General features: G+C 40.7%; 1 protein-coding gene across 4 annotated transcripts in view; it reads left to right on the top strand.

The window, feature by feature from the left end:
- Positions 1-27,671, top strand: part of LOC127417173 (leucine-rich repeat and fibronectin type III domain-containing protein 1-like protein) — a 260,604-nt gene that overhangs the window by 164,212 nt on the left and 68,721 nt on the right. Inside the window, exon 2 of one of the 4 annotated variants that reach the window (XM_051656980.1) lies at positions 14,105-14,249. The exons of the other annotated variants lie outside the window; for them this stretch is intronic. Within the exon in view, the coding sequence (XP_051512940.1) occupies positions 14,215-14,249 (35 nt within the window). The 5' untranslated portion in view covers positions 14,105-14,214. The remainder of the gene's footprint in view (positions 1-14,104; positions 14,250-27,671) is intronic. 4 annotated transcript variants of the gene reach the window in all.

Genomic DNA, 27,671 nt, shown 5'->3' on the forward strand with positions numbered 1-27,671 from the left:
TGTGTGCTTGACATTTCACATTTTGCTTGACACATCTTGCTTCCAGAATAATGTTGTTATACATGCACAGACAAACTAAAATTCTGTTTCATGCATATATTAATATCTGAAATACCAGGAGAAACCACAACATATTCCACTGTTAATGTTGCCTACAAATTCATCTTCATCTGGTCAGAAAAAAAGTAAAATACTAATACTACTACTACTACTACTACTACTACTAATAATAATAAGGCTATTACACTTCTGGTTTAAGCCCACCCCACACCCGGTTCTATGTGAATACAGAGACAGATACAGATAAATTTGTCATATGAACATATACATATACAAATACAGATAATGGCTTCGCTGCACACCCCTAATGAACTCAACCCCCCAACCCAAACCCTAACCATTAGTGGAGTAAAAATGAAATTATAGGGGAAAAAGTGCAACCTTCGAATCGTGCTCGTCACTGATAAGGCGAACGTGATTACTTCCTGGTTTCAATGTGCATACGAACCCAGGTTTCTCACGCTTCCCCGTGGGAAGGTAAACACACTGAAACGATGCAAAAATGTCTGGTGGGAAATGTCGCATGTCAGTTAGTCGGCATTCTATCGCCGATCCTAGGGTACCGGAACTTTCAGAAACAGTATGCTGATTCCTGTGTGATCATGTTGCTTAGCTCCACTCTGAATCTCTCAGAAAGCATGTGATTTATGTATGGCAAAGCTATACAGCATAAGAGCTAGGGGAGCTCTGGTAAACAGTTTGTGTATTTGGGGGCATGTGTTCAAATGTTTGCCCAGAAAGTTTTTTATTTCTTTTTTTTTTTTTTTACACGGACAACATCTTTTCCCAAACGGAGGAATCCTGTTAAAGCAGAAAAATGATTTACACCTGCCAGTGTGAGTGGGGCCGTGTGAGAATGCGTGCCCTTCTATCATTTTCTTTCTGTCTAGCAGAATTGCAGGAGTGATTCCATGTCACAATCTCCCCTTACCCCTCTGCTTGTCGCACTCCAAGTGTGACTCTGTTCTCCCCCTCACTCTTTCATCTCTGTTAGATGCCTTTGAGAGAAATCTGCAGTACCACTTCCCTCTGGATGTAGAGATGAAAATCACAGTTCTCTATCAGAAATCACAGTCGATTTTCCTAAAATGACAGCATCACGCGGGTCAAAAACATCACCGGTCTATGTCTGTTTCCTGTTTGCCCATGTATTGATTATTGTGTCTAGTTTCTGCTCAGAGGTTACTCTTTGATAGCTCAGGAGACTTAACTGAGTTCTCAGTTGTTTAATTTGAGTATTATCTTTGTCTCAGGTGTTGCTTCTAAAATATCTTAGGAGAAATCAAAATACACACAAATGAGACAATTGTTGACATCCACTTAGTCATATGGAACACATTCTTGTTTTAAAAAGCTACTTGTAGTACAATGAATTGAACATAATGCAAGTGTCTATTTTTTTTAAGTTGTAGATCACTTAACTTGACAAGGCGTCATAAAAAGACAGTTCTCATGATGCGGAAGAAAAAAACAACGAGATGCGGTGTAATGTTCAAATATGTCTATCTAGTGCATGTTTACAGTACCTAGAAAAACATGATTATTGACTGAGCAGAGTTTGAGATATTGTTGAGATGTGAGATTACTAAAGTCTGTTTCTCATGAGAAAATCTGAGAATCAGGATACTTAAGCAAGTCTTTGTTTGCTCTCCATTTAATCTCATTACTGCCTAGAAGAAACAATTGAAATATTACATAGATCACTGTTCTTGTTTTTTTTTATCTTTTTTTTTTATTATTTATTTTTTTCTATGGTTTATCTAGTCACATGGGATGAGCAACATCTCTGGTTAGCGATCTGATATGATTGACTCCCATGGTAGCTCTCTGCCCCACCTTTGTCTGTATTTATCTTTTTCTCATTTTATTTTCTCTCTTCTGTTCCCTGCTGGTGAATCTTAATTTGGACCTTAACAGGCCTGTGAGCATCATAGAGCAGAAATCAATTAGAGATAGAGAGAGATACACATGGAGGGCTTCTTATTGTCAGCAGTTGCCATCTGCAGACATGCTTAATGATGGAGACTCTTGCTCTGGGAAAGCGTGATTGCTTTCCCCTCCATCATTCCTCTCCACACTCCACGTGTTCCTCTGATCTTTCTTTGTTCTCACAACAAATTGGTCAGTCTTTACATTTTGATGCTTCTGCTTTCCATTCATCTTTCCTCCACTCTGTTCATTTCTCATTTTATAGTTAGTGGTCTTCCTAAATATGCTATAAAATCTTATTCTACGTGCTTTATTCTGTCAACCCATAAAACATTTTTCTCCTTTATTTTTGTTTCCTTTCTTTTTCCATTCTGTTTCACTCCTTTCCTTTCCTTTCTTTTTTTATGTCTAAAAAAAACAAAACAACTTTTTGTCTCCTTAAGGGTACAAATATGTTACCAAAACAAGGGTACACCCCAGTGACGGCTCCGAGAGTGTATCATTGTGATGTTATTGTTGCTCCTTTCCTTTCCTTTCCTTTTTTTTTCCTTTCCTTTCCCCCAATTCCACCCACATTTCTGTCTACACTCTGAAACAAAATAGGTACTGTTTAAGTTACAATGGCCATCACAGGGGTGGTACCCTCAAAGGGACTTCCTTTAAAGGGTAAGTCACACACACACACCTACTTTTTGGTCTCCTTACAAATATGTACCCAAAACAAGGGTACACCCCAGTGACGGTAGACCCCAGTGACGGTACACCCCAGTTCCTTTCATTTCATTTCATTTCATTTCCTTTCCTTTCCTTTCCTTTCTTTTCCTTTCCATTCCATTTCTTTTAGTCACAGCCATTTGCTGTTGGTGTTGATGTTTTTGATGTCCCTGGTGACATAGAAAGACAGCCAGAAGGTATCTCTCCAGCCTGACTGTTCTAGTTTGCAGACATCCACTCCCTTCCCTCATATCCTTGCACATGTGCAATCACATTCAAAAACACATATTTATTCACAAAACACGGCGATAAAATAGCAGCAGTCCAAAAAACAGGCAGGTTTCCTTACACAAAATACACACATGCAAGCAAATATAGCAGCTAAACAAATATACTCGTTTACACACGCTCATATATTTCCCATCCATAGAGATGAAGTGGGTTAGGTTGTGTTGGCTATTTGGCACAGTGCAGCAGGAGCAGATGGTCCAGACTGGATCACGTCCCAGCTACAGTTCCTCAGGGAGTGGCACGCAGAAGGGCTGGGAACTTCAGTCATCCGCCAGCCTTATACCTCCTTCATTTCAGCTTAAGAGCCGACAAATATCACCCCATCTATGTCTCTCTCTCTTTCTCTCGTATTATTCTCATCTCTCTCTCCCACTGTCACTCTCAGGGTGCTGCTTTCCCACCTGCTCTCTACAATTAATCTAATGTCCTCCTAAATCTTAATTTTAAACCCTCTTCCAAGAATATGGATATGGTTTTAACTAATTAATAGATCAAGGTATGCAGAATGTTTGATGAGTCTCTGATCGCAGGGGGGTCTTCGGTCCCCTCCCAATGAATTTCCCATTTCATGCTCATTTGTTAGGTTAACTATTATTCAATGCAGCATGTTGAAATGTTGGAACTGTTCTATTTAATCCTTGTAAGATGTCTTCAATCATATAATCAGGACTGATATGCTAATCAAATAAGTATAAAATGGCTTTTTTAAACGATATACAGTCTCAGACAGTTTAGAATAACAAATAGTAAATTCCAAAGCTTGCAAACTAGCTTGAAAAGCATTAAAACAGTTGATTTTATATAATAAAAACCATGGGTATAGATTTGGGAACTCTACCCCTACCTAGGTATAATATGCTCACTTGTCATATACAGGAGGTGGATAAAGAAATAAAAACACTGCAGCCATCTGGACTGGTTGTGTGTCTGGTTATAATATGCACTCAAGATTTTTACACTTTACATTTTGTAGCTACGGGAGGAAGACTTTATGAAATAACATTGCATTTAAATACTAAATAATTAAACATCATGTTAAAAATGCTATTTTTACACTGTAAAAAATATATAAACAAAAGTTGCATACTTTTGATTTGATTAGTGAGTTAGAAATAGTGCAGCATCTTAAATATTTGTTCATTTGGCACAATATAGTTTATTTGTCATTAGTCTATCAAAATTCTAAAACTTCCAGTTTATTCTGAGGATTAAATGGGTCTTTAAATACTAGATTTTTAATGTAGTCTCAGAAGTTTGGACACCAACTATACTTAAATACTCTTTCTAAACAAGAACAACTCATGAGCTGTAACAGACAATTTCACTGTGTAGGTGAAAACATGGTGCATTTGATTGAATTTAAAATTGTGACAAACTAATAGTACAGAAAAAACCCTGTAAAGTGGTTTTGGATATGAATAATGAAATGTTCCATACGTATTTTGTATCAGAATTGTGCCATCTCTAGTGATTATCTTGGGTTGTAACAGGGTTGAATTGGAGTCTCATGTTTCATTTCCCATGTCGCTGTAGGGGTGTCTCTGTATGTGAAGGGAAAAGCTTAGTGCTCTTCCTTTGTCCTCTCACAGGCAGGACTGTAAGACTGACCTTCATTGGGACTCAGCACCACCTGCATTTTAGTGATGCAGTTATGCAGGCCGAAAGCAACCTGAACTGAGCATTCATGTACTGGCTCAAACAGTGACTAAAAATTACAATGGAGAGACAAGCCATGCCTGGCCAATTCTTTCAAACCACAGGGACTCCAAACTAAAGCTAATACGACCAATAATCCCATAAATCTGCCCTACAGGCTGCCAAGCACAAGCATGCCTATAGTCTTGCACCCACAGGTAATCCACAGTACATTAACTGATTATCTGATGCATATCACACACGCAAATGGCAAGCTCTGGCTGAAGTTACAGTTTGATTGGCTGGCTTTGTGCAATTTCCAGGTATAAGGGCACTCTGGTTATTTGTATCAGTCAGTCTGGAAACATAATTGTGTTTACAAGGTACTTGGCTGATTTACTTAGCATTTTTGAGAGAGGTCAGTGGCATCAAGCCTACCTTCCTAACCTAAACCTGAAACTTAACTGATAGTGTCAGAAAAAACAAATGTGAGATGAATAACCATGTTGAGATGAAAAACCACCACATTTTGTGGCACTGCTATGACACATTCGACTCGTGTCAACTTGTGTGCTTTTCAGGACTCTTGCCCTTTGTATAGTACAAAATGCAACACAGTATATCAGTTGAGCAATTTGTGTAATTTAATTGCACTGAAACACACTTATTTAAATGTTGGTTATGTAATGCAGACATTTGAAAACCAAAGAGTTATGCACTATATAAATTATATGTAGTGTTTTAATGTCACAATAGCACTGTGTGAGAAATGTTGAAAAGTATGTGTTTATGAACTGTTAATCTGCCTTTTTACTCGTAATTTCTGTAAAAGATAAATCATAGATTCTTGTCATTCTTGTAGAGCCTCTAGTGTTCATTTCACAAGCAAACTGCAGCAATACATACAACAGGCCATGTAAAAAAAAAGTTTGCAAAAAATGTAGGTTTAGTAATGTTTTGTATGAGACTAGGTTGATTTTCTGATTTTTTTCCCCCCTCGCCTGACTTTTATTGTAGTAAAATCTATTTTGGATAAATCTGATTCTAAAAGGTATGTAAAAACTAAACAAACTGCAGTTGGTCACTTTACATGGCAGTCAGGCGGTCTCTTCTTGACCAGAATAAGCTACAATAAGGACCAGACTTTATGCTGTAAATCAGAAGTCTGGCTATGTGGAAACAGCATGTCTAAAATAAATAAATAAATAAATAAATAAGACCGGCTACTGTCAAGCCAAGTAAAAAAAGAGAAATAGTTGCACCATAAACTTTATTGTACTGATTTCATCACACCACTCTGATCAATGAGAAGGAAGTCAAACAGGTGTAGAGTAAAAATATGGTGAAATCTCTCCACCTAGCAAGGGAACATAATCAATTCCAGTGAATGTACAGAGAAACGGCAGTGGTGTGTGAAGACATCATTACCTCCTTTATAGACTTGGTGTAATGACCACTCTCATTCTCTTGTGCTGTTTCTTTCCCCCTTTCTCCCTGTTTCTGATGACAGTCCCCTAATGGAGACTAAGCTGAATCATTCACCATCTCCTTAAAACACAGCCCGCTGCACTCTTATATTCAATAGCTCTTTTCACTCATTCCATCTGGGGCAGTGCTGATGGTGTTTACTTCCTTTGAAGCAGACAGCGATGGCAGAACAAAAGGAAAGCATGCAATTGTCACCAGTCGCTTCAAAAAGCCATTTTGAGCATCAATCTTGTTTTCATTTTCTCTTTTTTCATCCGACACGAGTCATGGTCAATTGAGACGGTAGCAGTGTCAAACTCTCAGCGTCAGGCGAGGTGTTTGGTTAAAGATAAATTGGCAGGGATGTGCTCTCCCTTGGCAGGTTATACATCATGCGGATGCATTTCCTCTTAAAGTTGGATAAACACAGCAAAGAGAGACAGTTAAATACCTCAGTAAATATAGCCGATACATTCCCCACCTAGATGTGCCTTTAAAACCCAGAATTACTGTGCGATTATTGTCTCGGTTACGTACGTAACCTTGGTTCTCTGGGGGAGCGAGACACTGCGTATGATCGCTATGGGACACTGTTTGAGTATCACGTGTTCTGAAGCCCTTATACATTCACACCAATTTATTGGCTGATGACGCTTAGCGACATCTCCTTGGGAGCTATGTCATAGGCTCCATAAAGGCACTCACTTTCACGCTATCGAGTCTGATTTTCTGCAAAAGGCACAAGCCTATGCATCTACTAGAGAGTATGGCCAGCTATGCAGCATCTCGTTCCCCTATGGGAACCAAATTTACATATGTAACAGAATGCCCGCATGATCCACGAAACAGGCGAAAGCAAAAAAGGTTAAATACTCCTGATAGAATCCCGAGAGAATAATGGCACCAACGAAGCACTCTGCATGTTGGTTCACCATCACACAGTTGGGGAATATTCTCTTATTCAACCCCCCTCGTTCTGCAGCCGGGCTCACCGTTACATGCATGATTCCCTCCGCCACGAGCAGTGCATCGAATGGGGAGGGGAGAGAGAGGCCGAGGCTGAGGCCAATCCTCCATTGCATTATTCATGGCAACAGCTTATGATGCGCATGGTCTCTAGCACGCATTGTTCCTCAGAAAATTGGTGCCAATCTAAGCCTTAGAGCATGTCCAACAAGGGTCATGCTTTTTGCTCAGGGGGAGGGTGACAAACATGATGAGGATTCCGGTGTCCGTTCGCACTCCTATCCTCTCAGACGCAAATCCGAAATCCCAAACGGCTCCAGCACATGGAGCTCCAAATCTGGAAGCACTGTTGTCCTCGTCGGTCCCTTGCGATGTTTGGAAAAATAACATTTAAATTGCTCTGAAATTTATGCTGTCAGTGACGTCCTTACATGTTTGCCACTCAAAAGAGAGAAAATTAATCCTTGCTTTAGGAGTGGTGGTGGTGTAGTGGACTAAAGCACTGAACTGGTAAGCAAAAGGTTGTTGGTTCAATCCCCACAGCCACCACCATTGTGTCTTTGAGCAAGACTTTTAACTCCAGGTTGTTCCAGGGGGATTGTCCCTGTAATAAGGGCACTGTAAGTTGCTTTGGATAAAAGTTTCTGCCAAATGCATAAATGTAAATGCTTCGACAGAGTTGCTAAAAACAAACATGGGCTTAGACAATTTGTGCACTGAAGAACAGCAAATCTGACTCAATGGTGTGAAAGAGAGTGCTTTTATGGAGCCCATGATGTAGCTCCCTAGGGGGCATTTCTTATGAGCCATTAATTAGCCAATAAATTGGAATGATTGTATAAGGGCTTCAGACCATATGACACTTGGACAGTGTCCCATAGCAATCATACACAGCTCGAGTTCAACGAAAGGGAACTCTGAACTTAAAGCAAACTGCTAGATCCCCATCATGGTGTTTCTATGAAATATGATGGGATGGTATAGATCTGGCTAATTTAACGAGCAATTTACAATTGATGTAATTACTGTTTACAGATGAAAACTTAGTGCCGACACCTCAAGGTTTTTCGGACACCTTGGAAAAGAGCCATTTTAGATTAGCACTTCATTCAAATTGAGCTAAAAATGACCAAAAAGTGGTGTGTGTGTGGAGTTCAAAAACCCCATTTTGAAACCATTCGTGGAGATTTGGATTTATGTAGATTCTAATCACTACTGGTGGATCAGGACAAACACAGAATTTGACACAAATTAGGATTCACAGATCCAATTCAAAGTGATCGCCTCTGCTCTAATACGACCTGATTACTGCACAGCTGGTGTTGGTAGATTTGCATTTTGCTAAGGCATGGCTCAAACCCTAATGTCACAAACGGCTGATTTTAACTTCCAAACCACTGTGACAAAAATAAGGCCAAACATAAGACCACTGTTAATCTAACAACACCCAGTCTTGCCACTACCAATGTACATGTATGTAAACAAAAATCATGTGATACTGATAAAATTTGTCTTTGCATGTGTTGTGAATGTAGAAATGTGTACATTCCAAATCAGAGGGTTATGAATTCTGATTATTGTTAAATATTATTACAGTAGGGTACAACGGTGCTAAAGGCTCCGTGAGGTAAAAGACTCCATTGATTTTATTTTCTCCTAAAACACTAAATAGCAACAAAAACTACCACAGCACTTTCCTAAACACCTGTTTTGTTTAAGGTCATTAAATCAAACGTTTTTCAATAACTGTCCAATAAGTGAAAGGATATTATTTGGGGTAAAAAGCCCCCTGTTGCAGGGGTTAAAGGCCCCTATAAACACATAGTTGTTTAAGTGGGGCGAGTGGGGAGATTTGTTAAAAGTGGGCTTACATTGACTCGTCCAATCATAATGGAGATTAGTTCGTTTATAATACTTTAGATGTAATAAAATGTCAAATGTGTTTGAAATGAACAGAAAATGGTTGACTTTTTCTGAAGTAGTTATTCTGAGTAAGCATCATCTTAATTTGTTACTCAAAAAGCATCTTGATGTCTCAAAATGATTTGCATTAGTTGACAAATTGTGCCCTATAACTATTGCCCCAGTATCTACACAATATCACTTTAAACCCCCTAGGGGCCCTTTACCCCAAGTGAGGGAGTCTTTTACCCCAAGTGTGGAGTAAAAGTCTCCCTCACTACCTTTTAAAATATATTTTTTTTTTAATTGAAACAACCTTCGTTGTATATATATATATATATATATACAAGGTTGGGAGGGTTACTTTTGAAATGTATTCCACCACAGATTTCTGAATACATGCTGTAAAATGCAATTTGTAACATGTTCCGTTAGATTACTCAAGGTTAGTAATGTATTCTAAATACTTTGGATTACTTCTTTAGCACTGGTAGGTTTTTTCACTTGTTTGACTATTAAAAACTCTGCAAGTATAGTAAGACAAAATACACGTTAAAAATAAATTCTCTGATAAACCTAAATATCTTATGCAGTGTTGTTTCTAAAGCAAGATAAATCAAATTGATCTTGTTTTTATGATTTTTAGATATTTTTACAGGAAAACAATACAAAAATTATTATCAAGAATACGATTTTTGCCCAAATATCAAAGGTCTTTCTAGAAAAAAAGAAATTATGATCCAACGTGAATTTTCTTGATAAAAAAATATGATCGTGCCTGGTAACATGTGCATGTAAAATGGCTAGAAATAGCATTTTAGCTTAGCATAAAGCTGACAATTTACACAAGGTTTATTTCTATTTCTTCTGCTCCAAACTTCAGACTTACTTCTTTGTCTGCTCGTATGAATGTATCACATCATAAGAAAGTGTTTCACCACTGTTCGAATGCACTTTTGATCGCATCATTTATGTTTTCCATCTGAAAGGACTAAATATTAAATGAAACAAATGACAATAAAATGCAAAGTAATCTCTTCAGAAATCAAAATACTTTTTGAATGTAACTGTATTCTAATTACCAATGAGTAAAATTGTAACTGTAGTGGAATACAGTTACTTATATTTTGTATTTTAAATACGTAATCCTGTTACATGTATTCCGTTACTCCCCAACCCTGTATATATATAATATATATATATATATATATATATATATATATATATATATATATATATATATATATATATTATTTTGATACATATTATGACCAGAAAAAAAGCCAAATTTCCTTGAGGGGTGCCTTTAGTCCTGTTGTACCCTACTTTTGTATTGAAATGTGTATTTAAGCAGAAAAGATACATTTTACACCAATAAAAGTTGCTTGTGTGAATCATGGAAGTGCGGCTGCTTTATGTGTCACACTAATTTCATCTATAGCCCTCTGACCAATTCTGCACTATTGGTATTTTTGTTGTGCTGTGTTCAGAAATCATGCACATGCCGATGCTTGTTTTGATGTGCTACAATCATCTCTAGAAATTAAATGCACAAACAATTACCAGACATAAAAAGAGTACAGCAAGTACAAAAGCCCTGTACACAGAAAAAAGACCCCGTGCCTAGACTAACCAAAGAGGCAAGTCCTTCAGCTATTCAATAAAACTAGAGAAATCTTGAAATCTTTAGAACTGAGGTGAGATGAATCAGGACACCCTGGGCTGTCAGTCACCATATCACCATGTGAAAAATGGCAGAATTGAGCAGGATCAATATTTTCCTTCATGCTACATTCCCTAAAAAGGTCAGTAATATATTAAATCGTCAATAGTAAGAACATGATTCTTTATCAGAGTGTCTTTATACACTGTTTATTTTTTTTTTTTTACTCTCTGTACTGATTCACTCATATTGATTTTTGTAGGTGCCTCATGGGCCTGAGGCTGCTATAGGCAAAGATAATACCAACAGACATTTCTATACAGCAACTTCATTTATCCACAAAGTTTTACATTTTAAATTACTTCCAGGCTCAGGGGTGCAATGTGTTTTAGATATTAATGGTTCTGCTCATATACTGTTGATTGCTGTTAGGGCTGCCAAAATCAATATGCAAACTTTTTAGATTAATTAAAGATGGTTTACATGATTACTTATTTATTTGACACAGTAAACACTGTAAACAATTTACCGAAGCTGATATTTACCAAATTTAATGAAAATTTGAATGAGTAGTTGCGAGCCAGCTCCTTTTATACCCATATGTCCGGGGGAGTGGCATGCAAATTCCACTCGCCAATTCCCATTGGCTTTTCTCAAAGATCAGAGGTGTTTGGGGCTCCCAAAGGTGACCCCTACTGTCACTACATCGACACAACGTCGAGTGAGTGACAGATAGGGAAGTAAAGCTCTATAATAAAGTAACTTAAATAACAGCACTGCATTTATTTAGTTTGATTGTGTAGGGCTTTACTGGTTGTTTAGATCAGTGTTACTATCAGAAATAATTCATAATTATTTCTTTAGTTATTAATTAATATTTAAATTAATTAATTAAATCTAACTCATTAAAACCTCATATGGGGCTCCAGTAAATGTAGTGTGCTACGTTTAGGAGCGGGTTTGGTTATTAGCAATAATTAATAATTATCAAAGATAATTATTCATTATTAAAATCAATAGAACATTGATGAGAATCAGTGTTAGTTTTTTAAATCCTTTAAATCAACAATTATCAAAGATAAATCACTAATCATTAACATTGATGAAACATTAATTAAAATTAACACTAGCTTATTGATCATTCAAATTCAACAATCATCAAAGATAATTATCAATTATCAAAAATCAATAGAATATTAATAAGGATTAATATTGATGGGGCACCACCCTGGAATCAGGGACTAATAACCAGATAGTATAACAGTCTCAATATTAGATTGTTTTTTTTCCCAAAAATCGATATTCTTCAGATGTCAATTTTCCTAAGGAAACAATGAATGAAGGCTTGAATCCGAGCACTGACATCCCATCAGCATGACACAGGTGTATGCAAAACAAACCAAAACACTTCTCTTTGAAGTATAACAAAGTTTATTTATGCAGTAATATCAATTAATAATTAATACAATGCAGTCAATAAACTTCCGACTTACAACTACAAACTAAACAGTGATATGATTAGATATGGAAATCAAAATAATCCTATAACACATGAGGGTGTGTGTGTGAGTGTGTGTGTGTGTGTGTATGTGTAAGGAGGGACGTGCACAAAATGGCGGACATGACTCTCGTGGAGAGTATGTCAAGCGAGACTTCCGGCCAGAGAATATGGCCGCGAATGTGGGCGGAGAGAAACCAGTCAATGGCGTCTACCAGTTACCACGTGTATCCGCTTGTACGATAGCTTAGGGACAAAGCTGAGTTTTATCACAAAGCTATCTACTAGCCAAAAATGTGTGCGAGAATGTTTGTGAGGGGTCACGTGTGTGTGTGGTTAGTACGAGAGAGAGAGAGAATGACAGCCCCAAAGCCAGTTTCGCAATCGTGGCTGCTAGTTTATCACTCAGAGATGCGGTGGACGGCTTGTAAACCGTCCCGCAGTCTTTGATTCTTTAATGGATAAACTCGGTGTGCCGGTCTCACCCGCGATGGCAGAAATGCACAACAGTCAAATGTGGTTGGACTAGCAAATCTCATTCGTGATAATTAATACCCTGAGTGTTAGCCGCAATGAGCGGACTTGGTGGTCCGTAAACTGTACAAGCAATAACCTTGATACACAAGAATAACACACTATAATATTCTATCTCTGCCCAGACATAAACCTCTTACTTGAATCGTATGAGGACGTAGAATGTGTGTTCATCCATCCTTTAACTCCGACTCGGTTCCTCGAGGCTCGGGTGATGACGGGAGGCCGTTTCCTCGCTCTGTCGGCGGGCGGTACGGCTGCTTATTCTCAGCGGGCTGGCGGAGAAATCAGTGACGTCGACTTCATTGAAGATGGAAGAGAAATCTTTTATCTCTTCACTTCTGCAAGCAAACGGATGAAGGTGCGGATTGCTCAGCAGTCTCCTTCGGATCCGTTAGTGTTCGGTGGAACACAGAGTAATCTCAACTCGTCCAGCGAGATGGAGATTGTATGGCCACAGTTTCAAGTCGGACGTTACTTCCTTGTGCCACAAGGCTGCACCTGAGAGCAGCGATGAGCTGCGTCTATACATGGCGAGCAAAGTTGCTGGAAGCAAATCCCGGAAGCATTTCAGAGATATTTCTACTCCTGATGATGTCATGGTCGAGGTGCGTTCTGTTGTGTGCCTCATCCAATAGGAGATGAGAGTTCAATCCTTTAGTGAGCAAGGCTTAATGGGATTTGTAGTCTGTTTTGGACTCCCTTTGTTTGATTTTGGCGCGATTTTTATCAGTAAATTGTATGACTTGGTATGTGGGCCTGAGTTAGGTTTTATGACTGTGTTAGGCCTGCCTTTGTCTTCTATCTGAATACATGAGGCCCAACAATTGTTTTAAGAAAAACTCACATGAACTCACAATTTTTATGTTTTTCTTGAGAAAAATGTGTTTGTCTACACTCAAGTCATTTATATTTAAATAGCATGTTTCACAATACACATAATTTCAAAGCAGCTTCATAGAATATCATGCCTTAATGTCTTAAATCCCTTAGAGAGCTAATTAAAGTGACTGTAGCAAGGAAAACACTTTTTTCAATGTTATTTAATGAAAAAAAAAAAAAAACTTGAGAGGAACTTGACGTCTAGTTTTACAATATATGTACATAATCTAATATTATTTAGCGGCTTAAAAAAAAAAGAAAAAAAAAGATTGCCACACATTTTTTTTTTTTTTTTTTTCCTCTTCACCCGGTTTCACATTGCATATAAACTTTACCGGCATTATTACCAGCTTATAACATGTGCACAAGTGTTGTACTCATATCTGTTTACATTTCGACATCAAAACCAGAGAATAATAAGTCTCATGTAATAAGTCTCGCGGGCTTCTTACATTGTCAGACTTTTGAATAAGCTTTTTTTGTTACTTATGAGCGTTTTGCTTAGTGTCATACTCCGTGTCGTCTGAGAGAGTGACAACTTTTCTGCTTCTGTGTATCCACAGATTTGCGCGGTGATGTCGGCGTAAATAAAACAACATGTTTGATGTACTGTAGTGCTGGGACATGACACCGTTGTTTTGAAAATTCGACAAACTGCAATGCTACAATCTACATGCCGTTTGCCATCGATCTTCTCGCGTATACACTGTAAGTGTTTCTTTTTTTTCTTTTTTTTTTTTAAACATGATGGTGCCGTGGATGGCCACCTCGGTGTGGAGCGCTTCTATTGTTTTGTTGTTTTTGTTTGTTTGTCCTGTGTTTAGTAATCTTTTTCCAGCCAGTTTTACCAGAGACGAACTGCTGAACATTTGACAGCATATACCAGTCAATCATTTCCCAGATTTTGAATATTCGGACGTTTTGTTTGACATTTTAGTCAGAGGTGCGGCTGTGTTGTTTAAATGCGCTATGAGATGCAGGCGAGGGAGACGAGCAGGCACGCTGATCAAGATCCGTCGGCGGAGCTTTCGAACAACGCTGCCGAGCATTCATCTTGCGAATTTTCGCTCTCTTCCTAACAAAACGGACGAACTACATCTCAACAAGAACTTTTCAATCTCTTCTGCCTTGTGCTTCACAGAAACCTGGCTGAGTGAAGCCATTCCGGACAGCGCGTTACATCTGCCGGGCTTTCAGCTGTTCAGAGTGGATCGCATCGCGGAGTTAACGGGGAAAACGAGAGGCGGTGGAACATGCTTTTACATCAATGAAAGTTGGTGTACAGATGTAACAACATTAAAGAAGATGCGCTGTCCTAATTTGGAAGTGCTCTTTATTAACCGTAAGCCTTTCTACTTGCCACGGGAGTTTTCCTCGTTTATTCTGGTGAGTATGTATATCATGCCAAACGAGTGTTTGAATGCCGCGCTGCAACAGCTGGCTGATCAAATCACAGACACAGAACAACAATACCCGGACTCAGTTATTATTATTCTTGGGGATTTTAACAAAGCAAATCTCACACGTAAACTGCCCAAATACAAACAGCACATTACATGCCCAAACAGAGACAGAAATATTGTATATTGGATCACTGTCATACAACAATAAAGGATGCATATCGCTCTGTTCCTAGAGCAGCTTTGGGACTATCTGATTACTGTCTGGTTCATCTTCTTCCAACCTACAGACAGAAATTAAAATCTGCTAAGCCTGTAGTAAGGACTGTAAAGAGATAGACCAACGAAGCAGAGCTGGAACTACAAGCCTGCTTTGACCGCACTGATTGGAGTGTTTTTGAGGCTGCAGCCACAGACCTGGACAAGCTCACAGATACTGTTACATCATATATCAGTTTCTGTGAGGATATGTGCATTCCTACTAGGACTTATTTAACATTTAACAACGACAAACCATGGTTTACAGTGGAATTCAGGCAGCTTTGCAGGCCAAAGAGGATGCTTACAGAGTTGGGGATAAAGTATTGTACAATCAGGCCAGGAACACACTGAATAAGGGAATCAGAGTGGCTAAAAGAAGATACTCTGAGAAGCTAAAAAACAAGTTTTCAGCTAACAACCCTGCATCAGTGTGGAGTGGCATGAAACAATTACGAATTACAGGACTCCTACCCCCAACCCTGTGGTGGACCAACAACTGCCTGAATGTGTTCTACTGTAGATTTGAAAGGCCCAGTCTCATACCCCACACCCACTCTGACCTTCACTTCACACAAACACCAACACCTCCTGCAACCCCCCTCTTCCCCCGTCCTGCTACTCAACCTGCACTTAAGATCTGTGAAGATGATGTGAGCCGCGTATTTTGAAAACAAAGGATAAGGAAAGCACAGGGCCCAGATGGCGTTTCACCTGCTAACCAGCTGGCCCCCATCTTCACACAGATCTTCAATAGAACACTGGAGCAGTGTGAAGTCCCATGCTGCTTCAAATGTTCCACTATCATCCCAATCCAAAAGAAACCAAAAATCACAGGAGTTAATGACTACAGACCTGTCGCCCTAACGTGTGTGGTCATGAAGTCATTTGAGAGACTGGTGTTGGCCCACCTGAAGGACATCATTGGACCCTTTCTAAATCCCCTTCAATTTGCTTATCGAGCAAACAGGTCTGGTAGATGATGCAGTCAACATGGGATTGCATCATATACTGCAACATCTGGACAGACCAGGGACATATGCAACGATCCTTTTTGTGGACTTCAGTTCGGCTTTCAACACCATCATCCCAGCTATTCTCCAGACTAAATTACACCAACTCTCTGTTTCCATGTCTATCTGTCAGTGGATTACCAGCTTTCTGACAGACAGACAGGCAGCATCTTGTGAGACAGGGGAAATTCACTTCCAGCACCTGCACAGTCAGCACTGGTACCGCCCAGGGATGTGTGCTCTCCCCACTACTCTTCTCCCTCTACACCAATGACTGCATTGCCAAGGACCCCTCTGTCAAGCTCCTGAAGTTTGCAGATGACACCACTGTCATTGGCCTCATCCGAGATGACAATGAGTCTGCATACAGAAGGGAGGTTAAACAGCTGGCTGTCTGGTGCAGTCAAAACAACCTTGAGCTGAACACGCTCAAAATGGTGGAGATATTTGTGGACTTTAGGAGGAACCCCCCAACACTGTCCCCCCTCACCATTCTAAACAGCACTGTGGCAGCAGTGGAGTCATGCAGGTACCTGGGCACTACCATCTCACAGGACCTGAAGTGGGAGACCCACATTGACTCCATTGTGAAAAAGGCCCAGCAAAGGTTGGACTTTCTTCGCCAGTTGAGGAAGTTCAACCTGCCACAGGCGCTGCTGATACAGTTCTACTTAGCGGTTATTGAGTCTATCCTCTGCACTTCAATAACTGTCTGGTTTGGTTCAGCTATGAAATCAGATATCAGAAGACTACAAAGGACATTTCGGACTGCTGAGAGGATTATTGGTTGCCCCCTGCCCCCCCTTCAAGAACTATAAACTTCCAGAGTGAAGAAAAATGCTTGAAAAATCACTCTGGACCCCACTCGCCCTGCCCACTACCTTTTTGAACTGTTGCCTTCTGGCTGACAGAAGAGCTCTGAGCACCAGAACTGTCAGGCACAGGAAAAATTTTTCCCCCCCGGCTATCCATCTCATGAACAGTTAAAACTGCCCCTTTGAGCAATAATTAATGTGCAATACACAATTTAGTCTTTTTATATTATCCAACACATCCTACCTCTTCTGCCATTACATTCCCTTGCACTGTACATAACCGATTTGTATTTAGATTTGCACTACGTATAAGTATGTGTGTGTGTGTGTGTATGTATGTATATGTATGTATATATATTCATATATGTGTATATATGTATATATGTGTATATGTATGTATATGTATGTATGTGTGTATGTATGTGTGTGTGTGTATATATATATATATATATATATATATATATATATATACGATGCGATACGATGTTCATGATTCAATACCATAAGTATTGTATGATACATAAACAAACACCAAGCAGCGCAAGATTGAGAGCTGAGAAACAGGCTCCTCCCCTTAGAGGTGATGCTGAGCATTCACAGGAAAACAGAACAACACTCTTGCAGTACATAGGCAAGAAGATCGATGGCAAATGGTAAGTATATTGTCCTGTAGAGGTACAGCTTGTCGAATTTGCCAAACAATGGTTTCATGTCCCGGTGCTACAGTACATCAAACATGTTGTTTTATTTACGCCGACATCACCGCCCAAATCTGTGGATTTGCGAAGCAGAAACAGTAGCAACAAGTTTAACAGCCACATCTCCCAGCCGATACTAAGCGTGACATGCACTTGTTAAGAGTCATAACTATTAAAAAACAGCTTATTCAAAAAACTGACAATGTAAGAAATCCGCTATTATATGAGACTTATAATTCTCTGCTTTTGACAGAAGAGGGAAAAACAAAACTACATTTATCTGTTTTTGCTCGGACGGCTAAATATTATATATATATATATTTTTCTTTTTTTACCACTAAAAAAACATTGAAAGGAGTTTTTTCCTTGATACAGTCTCTTCAGCTTGCTAACAGGGGGCTTTCAGACAGCAAGGCACGGTTTTCTATAAAGCTGCTTTGAAACTATATGTATTGTAAAAAGTGCTATACCAATATAAATGACAAGAGTGTAGACAAACTAATTTTTCTCAAGAAAAACATGAAAATTGTGAGTTCATATTAGTTTCTTCTCATCAATTAAAATAAATGCAGTGCTGTTTAATTATGGACCTCTGCTTTTTTTTTTTTTTTTTTGCCAATGTCAGACACTTGTGTGTCATTTATGATTTATAAGACATTTAATGTATGTTGAATCACTGAATAAGTTTGAGTGAAACATTTGTGGGTTCTTGTATCATATCCTGAGGCTATGCATTGTATCATATTGCATTGTGGAATTTAATATACACACATTAGGACCATTTAGCACAATTGTGAGTGTGATATTGCTTATATACAACAGTTCAATGAACAAGTAAATAATACAAAAAATAGGAAAAAATGAGTACGGTCACAAAAAACGCATCTGTGCATGGAACTTCTTTCTTACACAACGGATCAGAATCTGCCATTGCTGGTTCAAACCAAATGATGTGTCCAAGCCTCTCAAAAACATCACTTCAGAACTACTAGTATCACAGCTTGGGCTGTTTCTAACATGTTATTGGAGATCCAAGGATGTGTGTGTGTGTGTGTGACAGATAGAGAGAGAGAGAGAGAGAGAGAGAGAGAGAGTGAGAGAGAGAGAGAGGGAGAGAGAGTGAGAGAGAGAGAGAGAGAGAGAGAGAGAGAGAGAGAGAGATGGAGCGTGTGCGATCACCTGTTGATGATGCTGTAGTCTGTTAGTCAGCTTTCTGAAGATAATGTAATTTTGGTAAAATTCATCCTATTTTCTCAGTGGAAAAATAGCTGTCCAAGCAGGGGTATTCCACTCTATTTCGCAGTAGCCGGTGCACAAGAGTCTTTCACTATAGAAACCATAATCTCCTCTGCCATTTTGTCCTCTCCAATGTGGAAATTCTGGTAAGAGATAAGCACCTTGAATTTGTGTAATTAATCAGTCTGTTGTGTCTCTTAGCTGTGATGAGCCTCAATGCTGAAGTTGCTAGTTTAAAGCCATTTAAAGCTATTTCTTAGCTTTAGTAGTGTAGTAATAATACGAGCGATCACGGAGATGCTGTTGAATATAAACACTGAGTGACGCTGACTCACTTCACGTCACCAACTGGCTCATATTACACACAAAAAAATTTTTTTGCCTCCACCTGCTGCGAAATATGTGATGTCACAAAATTAAATGTAAAGAGACAGATGGCTCTTAACACATCTGCACTGCTCTTAGAATGGTGATACACACAGTGAAGCGTCAGAGTGCTGATGGTGTGAGACCATCAGTACTCAATGAACGTCTCTCGTCCAAAGGGTGCAGATTCAAATTCCCAAGGAGAACATATCATTTAAATAGCCTATTTTTGGTGATGGCACTCTGAAATCATTAAGACATAAAGTGTTGTATTTCCACTGCTGGAGCCTAATGACCCAAACAGACCTCTTACCATAACATTTCTTTGCTCTCTTGGCCCACTTGATATGTAGAGTATTTAGCCTATAGCTGTGCAGGCTTGTGCACATTAACATGCTGTTTAAAAATGAATACTGCCAATTTGTATCTCTCTTTGCAATGCAAAATGCACACTAATATTTTAAAAAACATTATCATTGAGGTTTGACTAAATTTATCAAATCAAATCACTTTTATTGTCACACAACCATATACACAAGTGCAATAGTGGGTGAAAGTCTTGGGTGCAGTTCCGAACAACATAGCAGTCATGACAGTGATGAGACATACCAATTTACAATAAACATCAGATTTACACAACACAATTTACATATTTAATATGCACATAATTACACACAGCACAATATACAAATAATATAGAATACACATTATACAATACAAATAGTATAATTTAATTTCCATAATTCATGAATATTTGGATTATGAGTGCATGGGGAAATCATCAGATTGTGGCAGACCACAGACTTTTGGTTATGGATTATTTCATTTTTATTCCATGAGTGGAAACTAAAATCTTATAATATGAGAAATTTTATATCACATTAATGGTATATACCATAATATAGTTAAGCTGGAAATTCAATGCAAAAATGTTTTTTTTTTTTTTTTTTCAGTTTTTTTTTTTTTTTTTGGTATATACCCCAATATTGTCCAGCCCTACACAACTCGTGCAGGGTGATTCATTACCCTCAAACCCTCAGCAGCAGATGAGCATTGAACCCTCACCAGGAGAACGGTTCTGAACACTCATCAGTAGATGAGTACTTATTCCTCACTGGGAAATCAGATCTGGATCCCTCAGTGACAGATGAATACTCAAGGATCAGCCCTAAACTAAGCCCAATGTGTCTGGAGCTTTAAATCCAACTTAAGCTATGTAAAATGCAGCGTCATCACCCACATCCTTCTGCTGATGTGGAATGCTATCAGAGCTCCAAGAGAGAGGAAGGAGCCCAGGGATTAGATTTCGAACAAGGTGTAAATTTGAAGCAGTACAGGAAACCAAGGAAGGTGAGAATGAACATGGTGTCTGGTGTTTTTAGTGTGTTATTTTAATGACAGCAGGAATGGAGAGCTGTTAAAACCCTCTGGGGTCGACGGACGCGCCGGCGCGTCCTGCTGGATTTTTTTTCCTCATAACAACGGAAACAACTTAAAATACTTTTGGGCATACAGATAAGTGTAAGACATCATTAGAGACTATAAAGGGTCTACTTTTATTGTGTACACTCACAATAACAACAAAACCTTGTGCTTTTGTAAAATAAAGAGAATAAACAGGGTGCGCTTTCAGCCGTCTCTGTCTCCGCAAGCATCTTTCTGAAACACGTCACAAAAATGAACTGAAACTCCACGAATACTTATCATACAAACATGAAAAATATGTCTAAAGAAAGCTTAAAATGTCTACTTAAATAAAACAATTCAAATGTCATGAGGAGTGTGAGATCCGAGAACCATGTCTGGGTGGGCCAGTAGGTTGCTACTAGGATGACCTGCTCCTCGTCCTCCCTGACCTTGCACAGGGTCTGTGCAAGTAGGCTCACTGGGGGAAACGTATATTTGCGTAGTCCAGGGGGCCAGCTGTGTGCCAGCGCATCTATACCGAGGGGTGCCTCGGTCAGGGCGTACCAAAGTGGGCAGTGGGAGAATTCCCGGGAAGCAAACAGGTCTACCTGTGCTCAACCGAATCGACTCCAAATCAGCTGGACCACCTGAGGTTGGAGTCTCCATTCTCCCCTGAGGGTAACCTGACGTCACAGCATGTCCGCTGCGGTGTCGAGGTCGCTTGGGATGTGAATGGCTCGTAGCGACTCCAGAAGAGGAGACAGTGGGCGAGTTGTGATATGCAACGGGAGCGTAGACCGCCTTGATGGTTGATGTACGCAACCGTCGCTGTATTGTCTGTCCGGACAAACATGTGCTTGCCCTGGATCAACGGTCAGAATCTCCACAGGGCGAGCAGTACTGCCAACAACTCTAGGCAGTTGATGTGCCAACGCAGCCACGGGCCAGTCCAGGAGCCGGTGGCTGTATGCCCATTGCATACGGTGCCACAGCCCATCTTGGAGGCATCTTTTGTAACCACGACACGCCTGGAGACCTGCTCTAGGGGAACCCCTGCCCATAGAAATGCAAGGTCGGTCCAAGGACTGAAGAGGTGGCGACAGATCGGCGTGATGGCCACGCGATGTGTCCCATGGTGCCATGCCCATCTCGTGACTTGAGTCTGAATCCAGTGCTGAAGCGGTCTCATATGCATCAACCCGAGCGGTGTGGCCGCTGCTGAGGATGCCATATGCCCCAGGAGCCTCTGAAAAGGTTTCAGTGGAACCGCTGTCCTCCGTCTGAAAGCCTTCAGACAGTTCAGCACTGACTGCGCACGCTCGTTTGTGAGGTGCGGTCATCGAGACTGAGTCCAACTCCAAACCGAGAAAAGAGATGCTCTGAACCGGGGAGAGCTTGCTCTTTTCCCAGTTGACCTGAAGCCCCAGTCGGCTGAGGTGCCGGATCACGAGGTCCCTGTGTGCGCACAGCAACTCTCGAGAGTGAGCTAGGATTAGCCAATTGTCGAGATAGTTGAGGATGCGGAAGCCCACTTCCCTTAGCGGGGCAAGGGCTGCCTCTCCGACCTTCGTGAAGATGCGAGGGGACAAGGACAGGCCGAAGGGGAGGACCTTGTACTGGTACGCCTGGCCTTTGAAGGCAAACCACAGGAAGGGTCTGTGCAAAGCCTGGTTCAGTACTCGCAGTTCCAGGATTGGTCGCCACCCACCCATGATGAAGTAAGGGCTGTAGAACCCTTTGTTCATCTTGGCTGGAGGGACAGGCTCTATCGTGCCCTTGCGCAGAAGGGTAGTGATCTCCGCACGTAAGGTAGCGGCGTTCTTGCCCTTCACCGAGGTGAAGTGGATGCCACTGAACCTGAGCGGGCGCCTGGCGACCGGAATTGAGTAGCTGATTCGGACGGTCCAGGTCAGCCATCATGACGGGTTGGAAAGCACGAGCCATGCACCCAAACTCCGGGTGAGGGGGACCAAGGGAATGATCATGTCGGACGTAATGGTGGGTGGGGCCTCGCGGCGGGGTGGAGCTTGAGGTGCCACATTTAGGGGACTCAAGCCCTGTGGCCGTGCTGAGTCCAGGGACATCGAAGCAGTTACCTGGCTCTTGCCGCCCACCATAAGATTGGAAGAGGAGGAATCTCATCCCCGTAGTCCACTGGAACCAATCCCATGTGGGCATGTTTGTGCCACAACTGGGCGCACAGGGGCGGGGGCACCACCGCTGGAGAGCCATACCTGCCAAAATGAGATGGTGGGCGGTGGTCATGATGACAGCCGTGCACACCGGACATGTGACCCAGGAGACGAGGAAACCATTCTTTTGTCAGGCTTTTTGGTGCCACAGCCTCCTGGGCATGCGGCGACAAAAGATTCTCCTCCCAGCCCTCCACCGGGGGATGGAGTGGTCTGTCAACCAGCTCCAGAGAAGCGGGTCTCTTCGCCCCTGGGTCGCCCGATTCGGGGGGGCTTTGAAGCCTTCCTCAGGTTCTTAGCGGCCGGCCGCGAGATGGGTGGTGTCTGCTTCCTGCGGAGGGCTTCCACGTCGGGGGGGCGGGCTATGGTGGAGCCGGTGTTGTTGCTGCAGGTGGACGCCCTTGGCGACGAGCAGACAGGGTGCGGGGTGTTAAGCAGTGCCGGGGCAGGATATGTTGTAAGGCCTCCATCTGTTGCTTCACCGCCAAGAACTGCTGGGCAAAGTCCTCGACGGCATCGCCAAACAGGCCAACCTGGGAAATGGGGGCATCAAAGAACCGTGCCTTGTCCGCCTCTCCCATCTTGACCAAGTTGAGTCAAAGGTGGCACTCCTGGACCACCAGGGTGGACATTACCTGCCCGAGAGACCGTGCCGTGACCTTCATCGCCCAGAGAGCGTGGTCGGTCGCCGAGTGCAGTTCCTGCATCAATCCTGGGTCAGAACTACCCTCATGCAGTTCTTTTAGTGCCTTGGCTTGGTGTACTTGCAGGAGAGCCATGGCGTGCAGGGCGGAGGCGGCTTGTCCAGTGGCACCGCAGGCCACAGTCATCAGGGACAACATAAACCTACAGGCCCTGGATGGGAGCTTCGGGCGCCCGCGCCAGGTGGCAGCGCTCTGCGGGCACAAGTGCACCGCGAACGCCTTATCCACCTGCGGGATCACCGAATACCCCCTGGCTGCTCCACTATCGAGGGTAGTGAGAGCTTTTAAACAGCTCTCCGAATAGACCCCTCTTTTTTTCAAAAAGCAGAGGTGTTTGGGGCTCCCAAGAGTGACCCCTAGTGTCACTACATCGACACAACTTCGAGTGAGTGACAGATAGGGAATCAGCATATTAGAATGATTTCTGAAGGATCATGTGACACTGAAGACTGCAGTAGTGATGCTGAAAATTCAGCTTTGATCACAGGAATAAATTGCATTTTAAAATATATTCAAATAGAAAACAGTTATTTTAAATTGTAAAAATATTTCACAATATCACTGTTTTTACTGTATTTTGGATCAAATAAATGCAGCCTTGTTGAGCAGAAGAGACTTCTTTTAAAAACATTAAAAAATCTTACTGATCTAAAACTTTTAAATGGTAGTGTAGGTCTAAAGTTTTAAAGTAAAGTCTTTATGTAAAGAAAATGTACAGTCAGATTACTTTTAACAAACTTGATATTGTGAATAAGCTACAAACAATACATTCAATCATTAAGTCTCCTCACATTCATTCTCTCTCAGGGGAGGGGTCTTTGTCTCCTCAGGTGTGAATCACATCAATATTCATGATCATCCACGCCTCCTCGCATATGGCCTTTATAACACTAAAAGTGTCTTATAAAAGTTCAATTACTATATTGTTTTGTATTAATGAGTGATCAAGGTGGTTTTCACATCATTTTGTATCAAAAACTCTAGGCTACAAGATCCAGTTCTCATAAGTCTTGTGAACAAATGTTTAGTATGTGTTATATGGTCTTATTTCAGTGACTTATATTTTCTGTTTTTTCAAAAACCATGCATAAATGTTATTTTCTCAAAAATACAAACATGTACATACATGTTCACATATTATTGTAGCTCAGTTTGTGCTGAATACAGTGTTATCAGACTTTAGCCATTAATATGTTTTTAAGCAACTCAAAAAAACACAAATGTCAAGTCATGTCAAAACATCTCCAGGGCCCAAAACACTCTCAGACCCCAGAGGGTTAAGCAGTTAATGAGAACATCAGCAGTCATGGATTATCTTGTTTATGGGTTGGGATTTTTGAATGTCTTTAGGCAAGAAGGACTGAGCATTGTGCCGAGAATCTGCATTGCTGGTTGCAGCCACATTTCATACCATTTATATTTATTTACCTGTGTCAAGCTGAAGTGTGTAACTTTTTCATGTTAAAATAAGTGACATCTCAGGCTCATCATTTCTGATGGGGCACAAATGATAACTTCACACAACATGATGATGCCATGCACAAACATCCCAAATAATTTCATCTCAGTACAAAACACCACTAAAATGTACACATCCACATCAAAAAGCTCAAGTGACCATGAAAGCAAACCAGATATAAGACAATTGTCAAAGGCTGTGTATATTATCTCAGTAAGTTGCATGAACAGCACAACTAAACAAATTAAAATAGAAGTTATTGGAATCTACTGCAAACAAATGCATCAACAACACCTCAAAGAAATGGCACAATTCACTGAAAGGATGAGCGATGAGCGGTGTCTTTGTGGCACTATAAAAATTGCTTTGTTTGAGCAGCATGACTGCCTGTCTCAACCAATAGCTTGAGTTTGGGGCGGGACTATCTGTTTTTCCGATCAACGACAAAAGATGGGTCTATTCGGGAAAGCTGTTTAAAAGCTGTTTGCTTATTTTTGAAATTCCATTTGTAGCGCTAGTGGAACAGAAATTACACACTTAAGCTTAAAAAAAGACCTGCTGAATTTTGCTGCATCACCAAAGTTCTCTTTTGCTCACCTGAAAATAAATGACTTCTAGTTGCTTTGCCAATGCAGATTGCTGTGTTTTTATGCCCCTTCACATATTCAAACATTTCAAATAGACCAATGTGCAAAAAAAATAAAAATAAAAAAAATGTGCAAAATTAAGTGATAGTTCACCCAAAAATGAAAATTCCCTCATTGTTTAGTCACCCTCATGCCATCCCAGATATGTATGACTTTCTTCTGAACACAAACTATGATATTTTAGAAGAATATTTCAGCTCATTAAGTCCATATAATGCAAGTGTATGGGTGCCAAAAGTTTGACGCTCCAAAAAGCACATAAAGGTATCATAAAAGCAATTCATATGACTCCAGTGGTTAAATCCATATCTTCATGATTGATATGATAGGTGTGCATGAGAAACAGATTAATATTTAAGTCCTTTCTTTGCTATAAATTCTTCTCCCTGCCCAGTAGGGGGTTATATGCATGAAGAATGTATTTTAAAGATAATTTTGTAAAAATCCAAATAACTTTACAGATCTGTATTGTAAATGGTTTAAACAATGTTTTCCATGCTTGTTCAATGAACCATAAACAAATAATGAACATGCACCTGTGGAACGGTAGTTAAGACACTACCAGCTTACAGATGGTAGGCAAATAAGGTCACAGTTATAAAAACTTAGGACACTAAAGAGACCTTTCTACTGACTCTGAAAAACACCAAACAGACAGACAGGACTGGCAAAAGGTGCTCTTCACTGACGAGTCGCAGTTTTGACTCACCAGGGGTGATGGTCGGACTCACGTTTATTGTCGAAGGAATGAGTGTTACACCGAGGCCTGTACTCTGGAGTGGGATCGATTTGGAGGAGGAGGGTCCATTGTGGTCTGGGGCAGTGTGTCACAGCATCACTGGACTGAGCTTGTTGTCATTGCAGGCAATCTCAATGCTGGGCGTCACAGCAAAGACATCCTCCTCCCTCATGTGGTACCCTTCCTGCAGGCTCATCCTGACATGACCCTCCAGAATGACAATGCCACCAGCCATACTGCTCATTCTGTGCATAATTTCCTGCAAGACAGGAATGTCAGTGTTCTGCCATGGCCAGTGAAGAGCTCATATCTCAGTCCCATTGAGCACGTCTGGGACCTGTTGGATCGGAGGGTGAGGGCTAGGGCCATTCCCCCCAGAAATGTCCGGGAACATGCAAGTGCCTTGGTGGAAGAGTGGGGTAACATCTCACAGCAAGGATTGGCAAATCTGGTGCAGTCCATGAGGAAGAGATGCACTGCAGTACTTAATGCAGCTGGTGGCCACACCAGATACTGACTGTTACTTTTGATTTTGACCCCCCCTTTGTTCAGGGACACATTATTCTATTTCTGTTAGTCACATGTCTGTGAAACTTGTTAAGTTTATGTCTTAGTTGTTGAAACTTTTCATGTTCATACAAATATTTACACATGTTAAGATTGCTGAAAATAAAAGCAGTTGAAAGTGAGAGTACATTTCTTTTTTTACTGAGTTTATTAGAGTCAACAGGAATGCAGATTTTATTAACTCTACCCCCAACCCAAACCCCAGCCTTAAACCTAACTGTAAATTATTATTATTTTTTTTTTTATATAAATAAATAAATAAAATTAGGGAAAAATGCTCCAAATCATGCTTGTTTATGCATTCCAGTTGGCACCGGTGATGGTGCAGAAGGCCTAGAGCCAAGCAGGAACACCATCTAACTGAATGAAATAATGAACGTGGTGTGATTACTTCCTGGTTTCCATTGGAAAGGTTGCTTTGTGCCACATGCTATCAGTACCACAAGAGGGAAATAACTGATGCAAAAATGTTGCTTCGGTGATGGCACTTGTCAGTATTTTGGCAGAATGGGGCAGATGTCAGGGTACAATAAAATTCCCATGTGATCATTTTGGTAAGAATGTAGTGTAGTTTGTTTGAGGCCTTGTACAGAGCTGCACAATGCACTTTAGAAATACCCTACTACAGA

This window comes from Myxocyprinus asiaticus, chromosome 26 (assembly GCF_019703515.2).
Source record: "Myxocyprinus asiaticus isolate MX2 ecotype Aquarium Trade chromosome 26, UBuf_Myxa_2, whole genome shotgun sequence".
In the NCBI taxonomy this organism is placed as follows: Eukaryota; Metazoa; Chordata; class Actinopteri; order Cypriniformes; family Catostomidae; genus Myxocyprinus; species Myxocyprinus asiaticus.